Genomic DNA, 17798 nt, shown 5'->3' with positions numbered 1-17798 from the left:
ATCAGGGTTCCAGAGACCTGATTCGAGGTGCTTGACTTAGTATTCCTATGATGGCATCACAAACAAGGAGTCTGAACATGGAGGATGCTAGAAGCTGATCTGGGACTGCAGGGTTTTCAACAGTGCCCAGTTCTTTAGTTGGAACCATTGGCTTCTGGTCCCAACCCTGAAATCATGGCTGAGGTGTCCCAGGAAGGCTGACTCTGGTCCAATCAGATTGGATGTTGACCACCTCGCAGACCCAGATGATGCACAGGCATATGCTGCTGGGCTCAAGGCCACTCTTGGAATACTAGATGCCTCTCAAGATCCTTAGTCTCTCTCTTTGTGGACTTCAAGTCTGGTACCCTGGCTGCTGCCAATGAATGCATCCTAAAATTGCCAAGGGTGGGGGGGGTGTCATCTCTGAGGAAACCGTTGATGTCATTGAGGCGAGTCGCAGGGCAAGACTTGATGGTAAAACTGAACTGGGTAGGAGACTGAGGCAGGAGGCTACAAGGGTGATGCAGAGAGAAGTGGAGGCCAGGGTTCGTGGTCTGTGTGAGGCAGTAGAGGGCCACCTCGGCACAGATAATGCCCACCTGGCTTATAGGACCATGCAGAACCTCGGGTCAGTGACATCCTCTCCATGCTGCTCTGCAGTAAAGACGCCTGATGCCACATCCTGACAGAGGAGTCAGATATCAAGGAATGATGGAATCTTATTTGAACAGCCATGTCTCCACTCCACTGTTCCTGTTAACGTTAGTTAGCGTGTGTTTGATTCCCTAAATATTAGGGGCGGGAGAAAAAATCGATACAGCATAGTATCCCAATATTTGGTCTGGTGATTTATCGTATCGTCTCATCCACCAAGTATCGTTTTTTGTTTTTTTTTTCAAATTAATTGCGAATATGAACTGAAGTCTATGATACTGGAAAAATAAAATCAAATGTTTGGACTATTATTTGTCCAGCGAGGTCGGCAGAGGTGACAGTCATAGAACAGGAGAAAGTTAGAACAACAAACATGGCAGCACCAGGGGAAGGACTTGTGAACTTTATACAAACCAGTGCTGAGGTGTTGATGCACAGTCTCACCGGTTTTCAGGTCCTGTACGCAGCAGTGTGAACAGCAGAGCAATGAGGGAGATGTTCAGGAGCTACGTGGAAATGTTGGTCAGCACGGCGCTGGACCCTGACATGATCCAGGCTCTCCAGGACACTGACGGTGAGACAGAAGGGACAAACGGTAGTATGGTCAGAAATGGTGAACTGTGATATGACTCTAACCTAACAACACCAGAGGAAGCTGACTGGTTAAGAACCATCAGCAAGACTGATCCCCTCAGCATCAAAAACTTCATATTAATATCAGTGATAAAAATAGTATATATATATATATATATATATATATATATATATATATATATATATATATATATATATATATTTACACACGCGTTCCACATTATTATGCAAATGATATTTTCTCTGATTTGTCAGAATATTTTTCAAGTCATCAGCCGTTAGAGCATAATTCAAATGTTTTTGAACAAACTTCATAATGACAAAAATTATTTTTTTAAAAATAAAAACCTCAAAATGCACTGTTCCACATTATTAAGCACAACAGCTTTTTAAAACAATTTATAGTTTGTAAAGAAGTGAAAATGGTCATTTGTAGAAATTGCAGCATTAGGAGGTCATATTTACTGAAATCAAAACTATTTCAATCAAAAACATCTGAACAGGCCAAGTTCATGTTAACATAGGAGCCCTTCTCTGATATCACCTTCACTATTCTTCATCCATTGAACTTGTGAGTTTTTGGAGAGTTTCTGCTTGAATTTCTTTGCAGGATGTCAGAATATCCTCCCAGAGCTGCTGTTCTGATGTGAACTGCCTCCCACCCTCATAGATCTTTAGCTTGAGGATGCTCCAAAGGTTCTCAGTAGGGTTAAAGGTCAGGGGAGGAAGGGGGCCACACCATGAGTTTCTCTCCTTTATGCCCATAGCAGCCAATGACACAGAGGAATTCTTTGCAGCATGAGATGGTTCATTGTCATGCTTGAAGAAAATTTTGCTACAGAAGGCATGGTTCTTCTTTTTGTACCATGGAAGAAAGTGGTCAGTCAGAAACTCTAGATACTTTGCCGAGGTCATTTTCACACCTTCAGGGACCCTAAAGGGGTCTATCGGCTCTCTCCTCATGATTCCGGCCCAAACATGACTCCGCCCCCTCCTTGTTGACGTCCTGGTCTCGTTGGGACATGGTGGCCATCCACCAACCATCCACTACTCCTCCATCTGGACCATCCAGGGTTGCACGGCACTCATCAGTCAACAAGACTGTTTGAAAATGAGTCTTCATGTATTTCTGGGCCCACTGCAACCGTTTCTGCTTGTGAGCATTGGTTAGGGGGGGGCTGAATAGTAGGTTTATACACGACTGCAAGCCTCTGGAGGATCCTACACCTTGAGGTTGGTGGGACTCCAGAGGCACCAGCAGCTTCAAATACCTGTTTGCTGCTTTGTAATGGCATTTTAACATCTGCTCTGTTAATTTGATGAATCTGTCTGTCAGAAACCTTCCTCATTATGTCTTTATCTGCACAAACCCGTCTGTGCTCTGAATCAGCCACAAATTTCTTCACAGTACAATGATCATGCTTAATTTTTCCTGAAATATCGAATGTTTTCATTCCTTGTCCAATGCATTACACTATTTGACACTTTTCAGCAGCAGAGATCCTTTTTCTTTCCCATATTGCTGAAACCTGTGGCCTGCTTGATAATGTGGAACATGTGGAAAAGTGCATTTTGAGGTTTTTATTTAAAAAAAAAAAAGTTATCATTATGAAGTTTGTTCAAAAACGTTTGAATTATACTCTAACTGCTGATAACTTGAAAAGTATTCTGACTGTCATTTGCATTGATATTTAGAAAATCAGAGAAAAACGTTGTTTGCATAATAATGTGGAACGCGGTATATACATGTATATATAAAAAGAGTATATATTTATATTAATATCAGTGATAAAAACAGTGTATATTTATATTAATATCAGTGATAAAAACAGTGTATATTTATAATATCAGTGATAAAAATAGTATATATTTATATTAATATCAGTGATAAAAACAGTGTATATTTATAATATCAGTGATAAAAAGAGTATATATTTATATTAATATCAGTGATAAAAACAGTATATATTTATATGAATATCAGTGATAAAAAAAGTATATATTTATATGAATATCAGTGATAAAAACAGTGTATATTTATAATGATATCAGCAATAAACACAGTATATATTTATATTAATATCAGTGATAAAAACAGTATATATTTGTGTGAATATCAGTGATAAAAACAGTATTTTTTTTATGTGAAATCAGTGATAAAAACAGTATATTAATATGAATATCAGTGGAAAAAACAGTATATATTTATAATTATCAGTGATTAAAAAAGTATATATTTATAATGATATCAGTGATTAAACCAGTATATATTTATAATGATATCAGTGATTAAAACAGTATGTATTTATAATGATATCAGTGATTAAAACAGTATATATTTATAATGATGTCAGTGATTAAAACAGTATATATTTATAATGATATCAGTGATTAAACCAGTATATATTTATAATGATATCAGTGATTAAACCAGTATATATTTATAATGATATCAGTGATTAAAACAGTATGTATTTATAATGATATCAGTGATTAAAACAGTATATATTTATAATGATATCAGTGATTAAACCAGTATATATTTATAATGATATCAGTGATTAAAACAGTATATATTTATAATGATATCAGTGATTAAACCAGTATATATTTATAATGATATCAGTGATTAAAACAGTATATATTTATAATGATATCAGTGATTAAAACAGTATATATTTATAATGATATCAGTGATTAAAACAGTATATATTTATAATGATATCAGTGATTAAAACAGTATATATTTATAATGATATCAGTGATTAAAACAGTATATATTTATAATGATATCAGTGATTAAACCAGTATATATTTATAATGATATCAGTGATTAAAACAGTATATATTTATAATGATATCAGTGATTAAACCAGTATATATTTATAATGATATCAGTGATTAAAACAGTATATATTTATAATGATATCAGTGATTAAAACAGTATATATTTATACTGATATCAGTGATTAAAACAGTATATATTTATACTGATATCAGTGATTAAAACAGTATATATTTATAATGATATCAGTGATTAAAACAGTATATATTTATAATGATATCAGTGATTAAAACAGTATATATTTATAATGATATCAGTGATTAAAACAGTATATATTTATAATGATGTCAGTGATTAAAACAGTATATATTTATAATGATATCAGTGATTAAACCAGTATATATTTATAATGATATCAGTGATTAAAACAGTATATATTTATAATGATATCAGTGATTAAAACAGTATATATTTATAATGATATCAGTGATTAAAACAGTATATATTTATAATGATATCAGTGATTAAACCAGTATATATTTATAATGATATCAGTGATTAAACCCGTATATATTTATAATGATATCAGTGATTAAAACAGTATATATTTATAATGATATCAGTGATTAAAACAGTATATATTTATAATGATATCAGTGATTAAAACAGTATATATTTATAATGATATCAGTGATTAAAACAGTATATATTTATAATGATATCAGTGATTAAAACAGTATATATTTATAATGATATCAGTGATTAAAACAGTATATATTTATAATGATATCAGTGATTAAAACAGTATATATTTATAATGATATCAGTGATTAAAACAGTATATATTTATAATGATATCAGTGATTAAAACAGTATATATTTATACTGATATCAGTGATTAAAACAGTATATATTTATAATGATATCAGTGATTAAAACAGTATATATTTATAATGATATCAGTGATTAAACCAGTATATATTTATAATGATATCAGTGATTAAACCAGTATATATTTATAATGATATCAGTGATTAAACCCGTATATATTTATAATGATATCAGTGATTAAAACAGTATATATTTATAATGATATCAGTGAAGACCCACTAACCTGTGCTGGTTTTTACCTGCTCAGATGAGCTGTATCTCCCGCCCATGAGGAAGATTGACAGCCTGCTGAGCGAGCAGAAGAAGAGGTTGTTGAGGAGAGTGACCATGAGCGCTCAGCACCAGGTCAGCCTCTCTGTTCAGGAACAGTCAGCCTAGATGATCCTTTTCTTTGACTGCAGCTCATTCTCACTGGTGTCTCTCCTCAGGAGGCTCTGCACATCTTTCCTAAAATGACCGCAGACCCCCTGGAGTCCGGGGCAGTTCGAGTCCACCTGGGAGGAGAGGGCTACAACCGCAAAACTCTGAACAGGGTCAAAAGGAGTATACCGAAACAGCAGGTGAGGGGGCTGGGTCTGATGTAGACCGTGACGTCTACATGCTCTTTGAAATGGACAGGACCACGTCACATGACCGTGGAGCAGGAAGGGATCCCTGCATAGAGAAGCAGGACCAAAACGCCAGAGCTTCCTGCTGGTTACAGCTGTGGCAACTCCTCTCATTTTTGGGAAACTTTACAGTCCTGAAAGTGGGAGAAAAGTTAGAAAGTTTACGTTTTATAGTTGTTTCTGTATTTTGGGTTTAAGCTAAATCTGTCCATCTTTGTATTTTTGAACATTTTCAGGATCTGAAGCTCTCCATAGAAACGTGTCGGATCTACAGCCTGTATCACTCCCTCCATCACTACAAATACCACACCTTTCTGCACTGTAAGAAGGAGGTAAGACAGATGGAGCTGTTCAGATTCTACTACTCCACCCCAGCTCTCTCCTGATTTATTCAATGATTGAGTTCCACACTGTGGCTTTTTAAGATAGACGTGCTTGGAGCCTCTGAGGTTTATTTTTAAAGTTTCCTGATTCATTAGTGACATTTCAGTCTGCTACTTTCAGAAAAACTTTTAAAAGCCTGCTCACAATCAGCTGATCAGACACTTTAAAGCTGTAATACAACAGCCCATAGATGAATCAGAACAAAGTCAGCCAGACTCTGATGACTGTGAGTGAAACAGGCATTTAAAGTTCTGCTATCATGAAACCCTATTGTGAGCTAACGTGATATCCATGTGGTCTGTGTGCAGACGGACAGCATCGAGCAGGCCACCGAGGATCCGGGTCAGGAGGAGGTGGTGCAGCAGTGCATGGCCAACCAGAGCTGGCTAGAGAGCCTCTTCAACTCGTTCATGGAGCTGCTGAGCCTCAGCACCAAGGCCTGAAGACCATCCAGACACCCAGCCAGCCAATGAGACGCCAGACAACAGATCAAACATCAGACATGGAGCCCACCAGACCACCAGGCAGGGAGCTGAAAATCTGCAGACCACCAGGCAGGGAGCTGAAAATCTGCAGACCACCAGGCAGGGAGCTGAAGGTCTGCAGACCACCAGGCAGGAAGCTAAAGGTCTGCAGACCACCAGGCGGGAAGCTAAAGGTCTGCAGACCACCAGGCGGGAAGCTGAAGGTCTGCAGACCACCAGGCGGGAAGCTGAAGGTCTGCAGACCACCAGGCGGGAAGCTGAAGGTCTGCAGACCACCAGGCAGGAAGCTGAAGGTCTGCAGACCACCAGACATGGAGCTAAAGGTCTGCAGACCACCAGGCAGGAAGCCGAAGGTCTGCAGACCACCAGGCGGGAAGCTGAAGGTCTGCAGACCACCAGGCAGGAAGCTGAAGGTCTGCAGACCACCAGACATGGAGCTAAAGGTCTGCAGACCACCAGACATGGAGCTGAAGGTCTGCAGACCACCAGACATGGAGCTGAAGGTCTGCAGACAGAGATTCTACAGCTGTCTCAGAGACATTTATAACATTTCTTCATCTCTGCGTCTTTATGAAAGACGACAGATTCGGCCTTCTATAATGATATCACTCTGTGAAGTTGTGGTCAGGCTGGTGATGGACCCTGGCCAGCATACGTGACTAAAGTCTAAAGATGGTGGGCTCCACCCTCACTGAACCTACGACATTGTGAAACCTTCAGAGGGGGACTTATGTGGTCTTTCCTGCTGAGCACAGTAAATACACCCCCCATGGTTGATATGATGATACTATGTGAATGTGACAAAGACAGAGGGCCCACCCACACAGAGACAGAGGGCCCGCCCACACAGAGACAGAGGGCCCGCCCACACAGAGAGGCTGTGTATAAATATGTACTAAAGTCATGTTTGTATCATTTCTAATGGAGGGCGTTTCCAAAGCTGGCGCCCTCGGACTCTTTGACTCTTTGATTTGAAATCTGTGTTGATGCGGCGTGCAGACGGAGGGTAACGCAGCGTCTCTTTGGTTCTTTAACGCCGCTCGCACACAGACTACGTGATAGTTTGTCTCCGTCTGCAGCCACATGAAGGTAAAATGTATTTAAACGTGTTCTTTCTGTTTGTTCTTCTAAAGACGCTATGGCGCAGAGAGAGCAGTAAAAAATGAACTCTTCTTTGTGAAAGAAGCAGAGCTGATCATGTCAGTGTTCATGTCTTTTTAGCTGTTGATCATATTCGACCTTTGACCTCTCAGAGGACTTTTTCTTTGGCTGTAAATACTGTACAGTTATTTCATTCTCGCTCCGTTTCTCTTCTGTACATGAAATTCTGTATTTGACATAATGAAATAAAAATGTTCAAAGGACAAATGTGATAATGAAATCATACGACCATGTGACTTTATTCCACGCATGTCTGAGCAGATGATCTGAGTTTTCACTCCTAAACACCACGACACCATGACAGGACGCGGCTGTGGCTCAGTGGAGGAGTGGGCCGGCTCTACACCAACAGGTCAGAGGGTCAAACCACTGCGGATGGGAGGAGGACACTAGTGGAGCAGCAAAATCCACAATCTGACCCTGAATAGAGGCAACGCAACTAAAACCACAACAACACAACAACCCAGGACCCTGCAGCAATCCAGGACCCTGCAGCAATCCAGGACCCTGCAGCAATCCAGGACCCTGCAGCAATCCAGGACCCTGCAGCAATCCAGGACCCTGCAGCAATCCAGGACCCTGCAGCAATCCAGGACCCTGCAACAATCCAGGACCCTGCAGCAATCCAGGACCCTGCAGCAATCCAGGACCCTGCAGCAATCCAGGACCCTGCAGCAATCCAGGACCCTGCAACAATCCAGGACCCTGCAGCAATCCAGGACCCTGCAGCAATCCAGGACCCTGCAGCAATCCAGGACCCTGCAACAATCCAGGACCCTGCAACAACCCAGGACCCTGCAACAACCCAGGACCCTGCAACAACCCAAGACCCTGCAACAACCCAGGACCCTGCAGCAATCCAGGACCCTGAAACAGCCCAGGACCCTGAAACAACCGAGGACCCTGAAACCATCCAAGACTCTGAAACAACCCAGGACCCTGAAACAACCCGGGACCCTGAAACAGCCCAGGACCCTGAAACCATTCAAGACCCTGCAGCAATCCAGGACCCTGCAACAATCCAAGACCCTGAAACCATCCAAGACCCTGAAATAGCCCAGAACCCCGAAACCATCCAAGACCCTGAAACCCTCCAAGACCCTGCAGCAACCCAGGACCCTGAAATAGCCCAGGACCCTGCAACAACCCAGGACCCTGCAACCATCCAGGACCCTGCAACATTCAAGGACCCTGCAACCATCTAAGACCCTGCAGCAATCCATGACCCTGCAACAGTCCATGACCCTGCAACAATCCAGGACCCTGCAACAATCCAGGACCTTGAAACCATCCAAGACCCTGCAGCAATCCAAGACCCTGCAACCCATCCAAGACCCTGCAGCAATCCAAGACCCTGCAACACTCCAAGACCCTGCAACAACCCAGGACCCTGCAACAATCCAGGACCCTGCAACAATCTATGACCCTGCAACAATCCAGGACCCTGCAACAATACAAGACCCTGCAACAATCCAAGACCCTGCAACAATCCAGGACCCTGCAACAATCCAGGACCTTGAAACCATCCAAGACCCTGCAGCAAACCAGGACCCTGCAACAATCTATGACCCTGCAACAATCCAGGACCCTGCAACAATACAAGACCCTGCAACAATCCATGACCCTGCAACAATCCAGGACCCTGCAACATTCCAGGACTGGAGAGGACCAAGATGGCCGCTACTGACTGAGTGCTCCACGAAAGGTCTCAGCCTGCTGCATAAATTTTGACTTTCTCAGTAGGAACTATAAACAAATATTGACATTAAGTGAAACTGAAAGGTCTCCTCTAATCAGTGATTGAAAGAGTTTCTGTAAAACGTTGCTGCAATGGAGAATAATGGTCTCCGTGAGTTTTCCCTCCAAACAATTCTGGAGGCCTACAACAAAGCAAGACTGAAATGACTACTCACATTAACAACATGATTGCGCCCGTGCAGGCAACCTTAAACAACATACAAGGGTCACTTTCTTCATTATGTGACCAAATCACGGAGCTGGAGCACCGTGTAAGTGCTAATGAATGCAACATTGAAGACCTGACCAAATGAGTGGCTGCGCTTGAGAAGGAGAACATGTACCCGAGGGACGAGGCTGAAGATGCTGAGAACAGGAGCCGGGCCAATAATCTTCGTTTCATTAATGTCCCTGAGCACAGTGAAGGAGCAGACATGGTCCACTTCATTGCCCAGCTTGTACGTCACCTCTTCGGCAGTGAGAGTTTCGCCACACCGCCGGCGATCGAAAGGGCTCACTGATCTCCTACATTTAACTCCGGAAGCAGTGTCAGATCCCCTCGGACCATCCTTGTAAAGTTCCTGCATTTTCCGGACAAAGTCAAGATCCTGCGTTTGGCCAGGGAGAAGAAAGAGCTCGTCTTCCAGGGCAGCCGCATCTTCATTTATCCTGATTTCAGCGCAGAGCTCGTTAAAAAACGCCGCCAATACGATGAAATCAAGAAAAAGCTTCGAGAAGTAGGAAAAAACTACTCACTACTATATCCCTCCACTTTGAGAGTCATAATAGATGGCAAGCCTAAACTTTTTCGCTCCCCCGAGGACGCACAGGTCTTTTTCCGGGATGTGTCGTCTCCATAATGTGAGTAAGTCCTCGTCATGACTTGTCTTCTTACCGCTGTTTAGTGTCTGACACCAAATGACATTGTATACTTAGTAAAAACTTAAATCTGTTTATCGTAAATATAACTACTGGACACATAATTGCAAGCATCTCCTTTAGTTGTAGTCCAGTCCGTCAAGCATGTCTTATGTTTGCCGCATTCTTATGTTTGCCGTATTCTGTCGCGTTTTGTCGCACGTCATTCTGGCATGTCGCAATGAGTTCAACTGACTGAAAATACATTGGAAAAGACTTAATGGACAAACTGTGATTATGTGCTTGGTACTTTGAGTTGATCCTTTTGATGAACGAATATAATCTGTCATGCTTTTGGTCCTCCTTAATTATGTGATTAGCCTCTACAGTATTATAGAAGTAAAAGCGGCAGGCTGAACCTGCAACCTGCAGTTGCAGCGAGCCTCTTATTTTAGTTATAATGCATGTTCAGTGTTTGTTTGTCTTTCTGTTTGTCTGTCTGTCAATTTATGTTTTTTTTTTTGCTCTGTGCCCTCTTTCTCCTTACCTCATCTCATATTTCATTATTAAATTTAAAGAATAGAATCATCTAAGGGTCTCAAGATTATCCATCTCAATATAAGGAGTTTAGCACCAAAAACTGACCTTCTGAGAGTTTGGGTTTCTTATAATAAGCCCTATATTATCACTATCTCAGAAACATGGTTACATGGTAATATATCAGATGCTGAAGTAAAACTCAATGGCTATGCTCTTTATAGAGCTGACAGAGGTTCCAGGGGAGATGGAGTCGCAACATATGTCTGTACAAATCTCACATGTGAACTCCTCACTCCAACCATGGAGCCTGTTGATTATGAATCAATATTTGTTAAAATAATTTTTCATGAAAACAAAAATATAATAGTAAGCAACATATACAGACCTCCACCTGCTCCATCGGGCTCAATGAATTCAACCATCAATACAATTAACTCTGTCAGGAAAAACAGTGAAATGGTAGTTCTGGGAGATTTTAATAGCAACTGGCTCCACCGCTCCTCCTCTAATGACAGAAATCTGGTCACAAGTCTCAACCTCACCCAGTTAATAAAAGATCCAACCAGAGTTGACAAGCTCTTCATCTTTGTTGGACTGGATACGAGTTACAAACCCAGATAGAATAATCACATCTGGTGTCCTGTCTGACAGCTTCAGTGACCATTCAATCATCCTCTGTGTGTGGGAAATCAAAACGCCTCGACTCCCACCAAAATACATAAAAGTTAGACAAAGTAAAAATATTAATACTCAACAATTTATAAATGACCTGGCTAATATAAATTGGGCTAGATTTCACCTGATTCCTGATGTGGACAATGCATGGGACTACTCTGAAGTTTCCAAACAAACTTTAACAAACATGCTCCATTCAAAACAATTCATGTAAAGGGTAGACATCTCCCATGGATTAGTCCTGATCTCATTAGCTTATTTAAAAAACGGGATCAAGCCTGGGAAAAACATCATGAATCAAATGATCCCGCTGACTGGGAAGAATACAGGCGCCTGAGGAACCACTGCGAATGAAGCCTTTGCTCAGAATTGGAATAATCCCAAACAGTTTTGGAAACATCTAGATCAGCTTCTCAACAAATCAAATAATGATTCTACTGACCGTGTGCTTCTCAATGACAATCCTATTTCAGATCCTCTTGTGATTGCTGAGGCCTTTAACACACATTTTTCTCTTATTAGCAGTGCCATGCACTCTGATTGTTCAACTTCTTTCAATTCTTTAAATAAAACTGAATCATCATTCTCCTTTACTGGAATTCAGCCATCTGACGTACTTCAAGCTATCTCTGAACTTAAAAATAGTAGTGCTGGCCCAGATGGCTTGGAAGTCAAATTCCTCCAGCTTGGATCCAGCATTTTAATATTCCCATTATCTGACTTGTTCAATATGTCCTTAGATACCAGTTCCATTCTGATTATTTGGAAAACAGCAAGAGTAACTCCGATATTCAAGGGAGGAGATAATACTGATTTAAACAATTACCACCCAATTTCTATAATCTGTACAGTTAATAAAATATTTGAAAAAATAGTTTTTCAACAATTATATAAATATCTCAATAATTTTAACATCTTATCACCTCATCAATCAGGGTTTCATTCTGGATACTCTTCTACAACAGCCTTAGTTAAATTTACCAACGATGTGTTCTCCTCATTTGACCAAAACCAGTGTACAGGTGCCATATTTCTTGACCTTTCAAAGGCCTTTGATTTGGTAGACCACTACTTACTATTGGACAAACTCAAAGCAATAGGGCTCAGTAGAAATGCTCTTCTGTGGTTCAATGCTTATCTCCATAACAGACGCCAGTTTGTGGTTTTCAAAGATGCACAATCTGGTGAATGTATCATCGAAAAGGTGTGCCACAGGGCTCTACTCTTGGCCCTCTTTTATTTTCTATTTTCATTAATGACCTCCCTCATGTGTGTACAAATTGTCAAGTTCAGCTGTATGCAGATGATACTGTTCTCTATTTTTCAGGCTCCAACTTGTCTCAACTTCAGAACAAACTACAGGTAGATTTCAACTCAGTTCAAAACTGGCTTAGAAATAACTTCCTAAAATTTAATATTAAGAAAACTTTTTGTGTGCTCTTTGGCACTCGCTATTCTCTCCAAGCTGCAGACTTAAATATACACTTTGTCAATGGTTCCCCAATGACAAAGGAGACCTCTGTCAAATATCTGGGAATGTGGCTGGACCCTCAATTAAATTTCAAGTCACATATTGATTACATAATAAAACGTACATATTCTTGCTTAATGCCTTTTTATAGACTTTCAAATTGTTTTACACAACAAGTAAGAAAGACGATCATTTCTCAGCTTATTCTACCTATAATTGACTTCGCATATGTAGTTCATCAAAACACATATAAGACACATCTTAAATCACTGAACGTTTTGTTTAATACTTTGTGTAGATTCATATTAAAATGTCCATATAGAACTCATCATTGTGAACTATATGATCAACTTAACTGGTTGCAGCCTGATAAAAGACGACAATATCACTGGTTTCAATTTATTTTTAAATGTATTTATTTTAACTTACCCCATATCTGAAATGTTGTTTTGTTCAGTTTAATTCAACTTATCCATTGCAACACTCTCAGTATTTAACTTTTACTGTTCCTCCCATCTGTAAAGAGGTTGGTCGGAGGTCCTTCTGCTTTAAAGCTCTCTCAGACTGGAACCATCTGCCTCCAACACTGAGGTCACTTACCACCTTAGGCTCCTTTAAAATGACTTTATTCACATACTTGAGAACTGACTGTCATTGTTTTTAATGGCAATGTTTTCTCAACTCAGTGAAACAACTATAGATGTATCTTCTTTAACTTTATATATATAACTACAAATACATGGATGTATATATATGTTATATATGTATATGTGTGTTTATGTGTATGGTTATATATGTGTGTATGATTGCGTATGTATATATGTATTATGTAAACATGAATGTATATGCATATATAACTATATAGATGACTGTATGTAAATGTATATATGTGTATTTTGACTCCAAGATGTAGGGGGGGTGGGGGGTTGCGAGCAAAATTGTCTTGTTGTGTTCGTCAGTATTGGCTGTTTTGTGTTTGTACTCTGTTGTTGTTTTGTGAAACGTTGCCTGTTCTTGGTCCCCCTTGAAAACGAGATGCTGCGTCTCAAGGGGCTTTCCAATGAATACATTTCACTTAAATTTCACAGGACCCTGCAACCATCCAAGACCCTGCAACAGCCCAGGACCCTGAAACACTCCAAGACCCTGCAACACTCCAAGACCCTGCAACAACCCAGGACCCTGCAACCATCCAAGACCCTGCAACACTCCAAGACCCTGCAACAACCCAGGACCCTGCAACCATCCAAGACCCTGCAACACTCCAAGACCCTGCAACAACCCAGGACCCTGCAACAATCCAAGACCCTGCAACAACCCAGGACCCTGCAACAATCCAAGACCCTGCAACAACCCAGGACCCTGCAACACTCCAAGACCCTGCAACACTCCAAGACCCTGCAACAACCCAGGACCCTGCAACCATCCAAGACCCTGCAACACTCCAAGACCCTGCAACACTCCAAGACCGTGCAACAACCCAGGACCCTGCAACTATCCAAGACCCTGCAACACTCCAAGACCCTGCAACACTCCAAGACCCTGCAACAACCCAGGACCCTGCAACAATCCAAGACCCTGCAGCAATTCAGGACCCTGCAACAATCCAAGACCCTTCAACAACCCAGGACCCTGCAACACTCCAAGACCCTGCAACACTCCAAGACCCTGCAACAACCCAGGACCCTGCAACCATCCAAGACCCTGCAACACTCCAAGACCCTGCAACACTCCAAGACCCTGCAACAACCCAGGACCCTGCAACACTCCAAGACCCTGCAACAACCCAGGACCCTGCAACCATCCAAGACCCTGCAACACTCCAAGACCCTGCAACACTCCAAGACCCTGCAGCAATCCAGGACCGTGAAACCATCCAGGACCCTGAAACCATCCAGGACCCTTAAACCATCCAGGACCCTGCAACAACCCAGGACCCTGCAACACTCCAAGACCCTGCAACCATCCAAGACCCTGCAACAACCCAGGACCCTGCAACCATCCAAGACCCTGCAACAACCAAGGACCCTGCAGCCATCCAAGACCATGCAGCCATTCAAGACCCTGCAACAACCCAGGACCCTGCAACACTCCAAGACCCTGCAACCATCCAGGACCCTGCAACAATCCAGGACCCTGCAACAATCCAGGACCCTGCAACAACCCAGGGCCCTGAAACAGCCCAGTACCCTGCAACCATCCAAGACCCTGAAACAGCCCAGTACCCTGCAACCATCCAAGATCCTGAAACAGCCAAGGACCCTGAAACCATCCAAGACCCTGAAACAGCCCAGGACCCTGAAACCATCCAAGACCCTGCAGCAATCCAGGACCGTGAAACCATCCAGGACCCTGAAACCATCCAGGACCCTTAAACCATCCAGGACCCTGCAACACTCCAAGACCCTGCAACACTCCAAGACCCTGCAACAACCAAGGACCCTGCAACCATCCGAGACCCTGCAACACTCCAAGACCCTGCAACAACCCAGGACCCTGCAACCATCCAAGACCCTGCAACAACCAAGGACCCTGCAGCCATCCAAGACCCTGAAACAGTTCAGTACCCTGCAACCATCCAAGACCCTGCAGCCATCCAAGACCCTGCAACAACCAAGGACCCTGCAGCCATCCAAGACCCTGAAACAGTTCAGTACCCTGCAACCATCCAAGACCCTGAAACAGCCCAGGACCCTGAAACCATCCAAGACCTTGAAACAGCCCAGGACCCTGAAACCATCCAAGACCCTGCAACAATCCAGGACCCTGAAACCATCCAGGAACCTGAAACCATCCAGGACCCTGCAACATTCCAAGACCCTGTAACAATCCAGGACCCTTAAACCATCCAGGACCCTGCAACAATCCAAGACCCTGCAACACTCCAAGACCCTGCAACAACCCAGGACCCTGCAACCATCCAAGACCCTGCAACAACCAAGGACCCTGCAGCCATCCAAGACCCTGAAACAGTTCAGTACCCTGCAACCATCCAAGACCCTGAAACAGCCCAGGACCCTGAAACCATCCAAGACCCTGAAACAGCCCAGGACCCTGAAACCATCCAAGACCCTGCAACAATCCAGGACCCTGAAACCATCCAGGAACCTGAAACCATCCAGGACCCTGCAACATTCCAAGACCCTGTAACAATCCAGGACCCTTAAACCATCCAGGACCCTGCAACAATCCAAGACCCTGCAACACTCCAAGACCCTGCAACAACCCAGGACCTTGCAACCATCCAAGACCCTGCAACACTCCAAGACCCTGCAACAATCCAAGACCCTGCAACAACCCAGGACCCTGCAACCATCCAAGACCCTGAAACAGCCCAGGACCCTGAAACCATCCAAGACCCTGAAACAGCCCAGGACCCTGAAACCATCCAAGACCCTGCAACAATCCAGGACCCTGAAACCATCCAGGAACCTGAAACCATCCAGGACCCTGCAACATTCCAAGACCCTGTAACAATCCAGGACCCTTAAACCATCGAGGACCCTGCAACCATCCAAGACCCTGCAACATTCCAAGACCCTGTAACAATCCAGGACCCTTAAACCATCCAGGACCCTGCAACACTCCAAGACCCTGCAACACTCCAAGACCCTGCAACAACCCAGGACCTTGCAACCATCCAAGACCCTGCAACACTCCAAGACCCTGCAACAACCCAAGACCCTGCAACAACCCAGGACCCTGCGACAATCCAAGACCCTGCAACAACCCAGGACCCTGCAACACTCCAAGACCCTGCAACAACCCAGGACCCTGCAACAATCCAAGACCCTGCAGCCATCCAAGACCCTGCAACAACCCAGGACCCTGCAACAATCCAAGACCCTGCAACAACCCAGGACCCTGCAACAATCCAAGACCCTGCAACCATCCAGGACCCTGCAACAATCTTGGACCCTGCAACCATCCAGGACCCTGCAACAACCCAGGACCCTGAAACCATCCAAGACCCTGCAACAACCCAGGGCCCTGAAACAGTCCAGTACCCTGCAACCATTCAAGACCCTGAAACAGCCCAGGACCCTGAAATAGCCCAGGACCCTGAAACCATCCAAGACCCTGCAACAACCCAGGACCCTGCAACCACCCAAGACCCTGCAACACTCCAAGACCCTGCGACACTCCAGGACCCTGCAACAACCCAGGACCCTGCAACAATCCAAGACCCTGCAACAACCCAGGACCCTGCAACACTCCAAGACCCTGCAACCATCCAGGACCCTGCAACAATCTTGGACCCTGCAACAATCCAAGACCATGCAACAACCCAGGACCCTGCAGCCATCCAAGACCCTGCAACAACCCAGGACCCTGCAACACTCCAAGACCCTGCAACAACCCAGGACCCTGCAGCCATCCAAGACCCTGCAACAACCCAGGACCCTGCAACCATCCAAGACCCTGAAACAACCCAGGACCCTGCAACAAGCCAAGACCCTGCAGCCATCCAAGACTCTGCAACAACCCAGGACCCTGCAACAATCCAAGACCCTGCAACCATCCAGGACCCTGCAACAATCCAAGACCCTGCAACAATCCAGGACCCTTAAACCATCCAGGACCCTGCAACCATCCAAGACCCTGAAGCAGCCCAGGACCCTGAAACCATCCAAGACCCTGAAATAGCCCAGGACCCTGAAACCATCCAAGACCCTGCAGCAATCCAGGACCCTGAAACCATCCAGGACCCTGCAACCATCCAAGACCCTGAAACAGCCCAGGACCCTGAAACCATCCAAGACCCTGAAATAGCCCAGGACCCTGAAACCATCCAAGACCCTGCAGCAATCCAGGACCCTGAAACCATCCAGGACCTTGAAACCATCCAAGACCCTGCAACAATGGTAGAGTCTACAACAGATCCAAATGTTTAAAGCCAACCAAACATCCAGCCGGTGGAATCTTCACACCTGAGTAGCTTCGCCCACTTCATGATGAGTCAGAGTGAATTC

General features: G+C 43.3%; 1 protein-coding gene across 1 annotated transcript in view; it reads left to right on the top strand.

Moving 5' to 3' along the window:
* The window catches only part of prr12b (proline rich 12b), a 34558-nt gene extending 28217 nt beyond the window's left edge, over positions 1–6341 (top strand). Inside the window, exons 13-17 of the mRNA XM_041778594.1 lie at positions 1091–1210; positions 5154–5251; positions 5335–5466; positions 5751–5846; positions 6207–6341. Of these exons, the coding sequence (XP_041634528.1) occupies positions 1091–1210; positions 5154–5251; positions 5335–5466; positions 5751–5846; positions 6207–6341 (581 nt within the window). The remainder of the gene's footprint in view (positions 1–1090; positions 1211–5153; positions 5252–5334; positions 5467–5750; positions 5847–6206) is intronic.
* Positions 6342–17798: the final 11457 nt, after the last annotated feature.

This window comes from Cheilinus undulatus, linkage group 21 (genome assembly GCF_018320785.1).
Source record: "Cheilinus undulatus linkage group 21, ASM1832078v1, whole genome shotgun sequence".
Classification (NCBI taxonomy): Eukaryota; Metazoa; Chordata; class Actinopteri; order Labriformes; family Labridae; genus Cheilinus; species Cheilinus undulatus.
The sequence above is the reverse complement of the archived record's forward strand: the minus strand, read 5'-3'. Positions and strand labels throughout refer to the sequence as shown.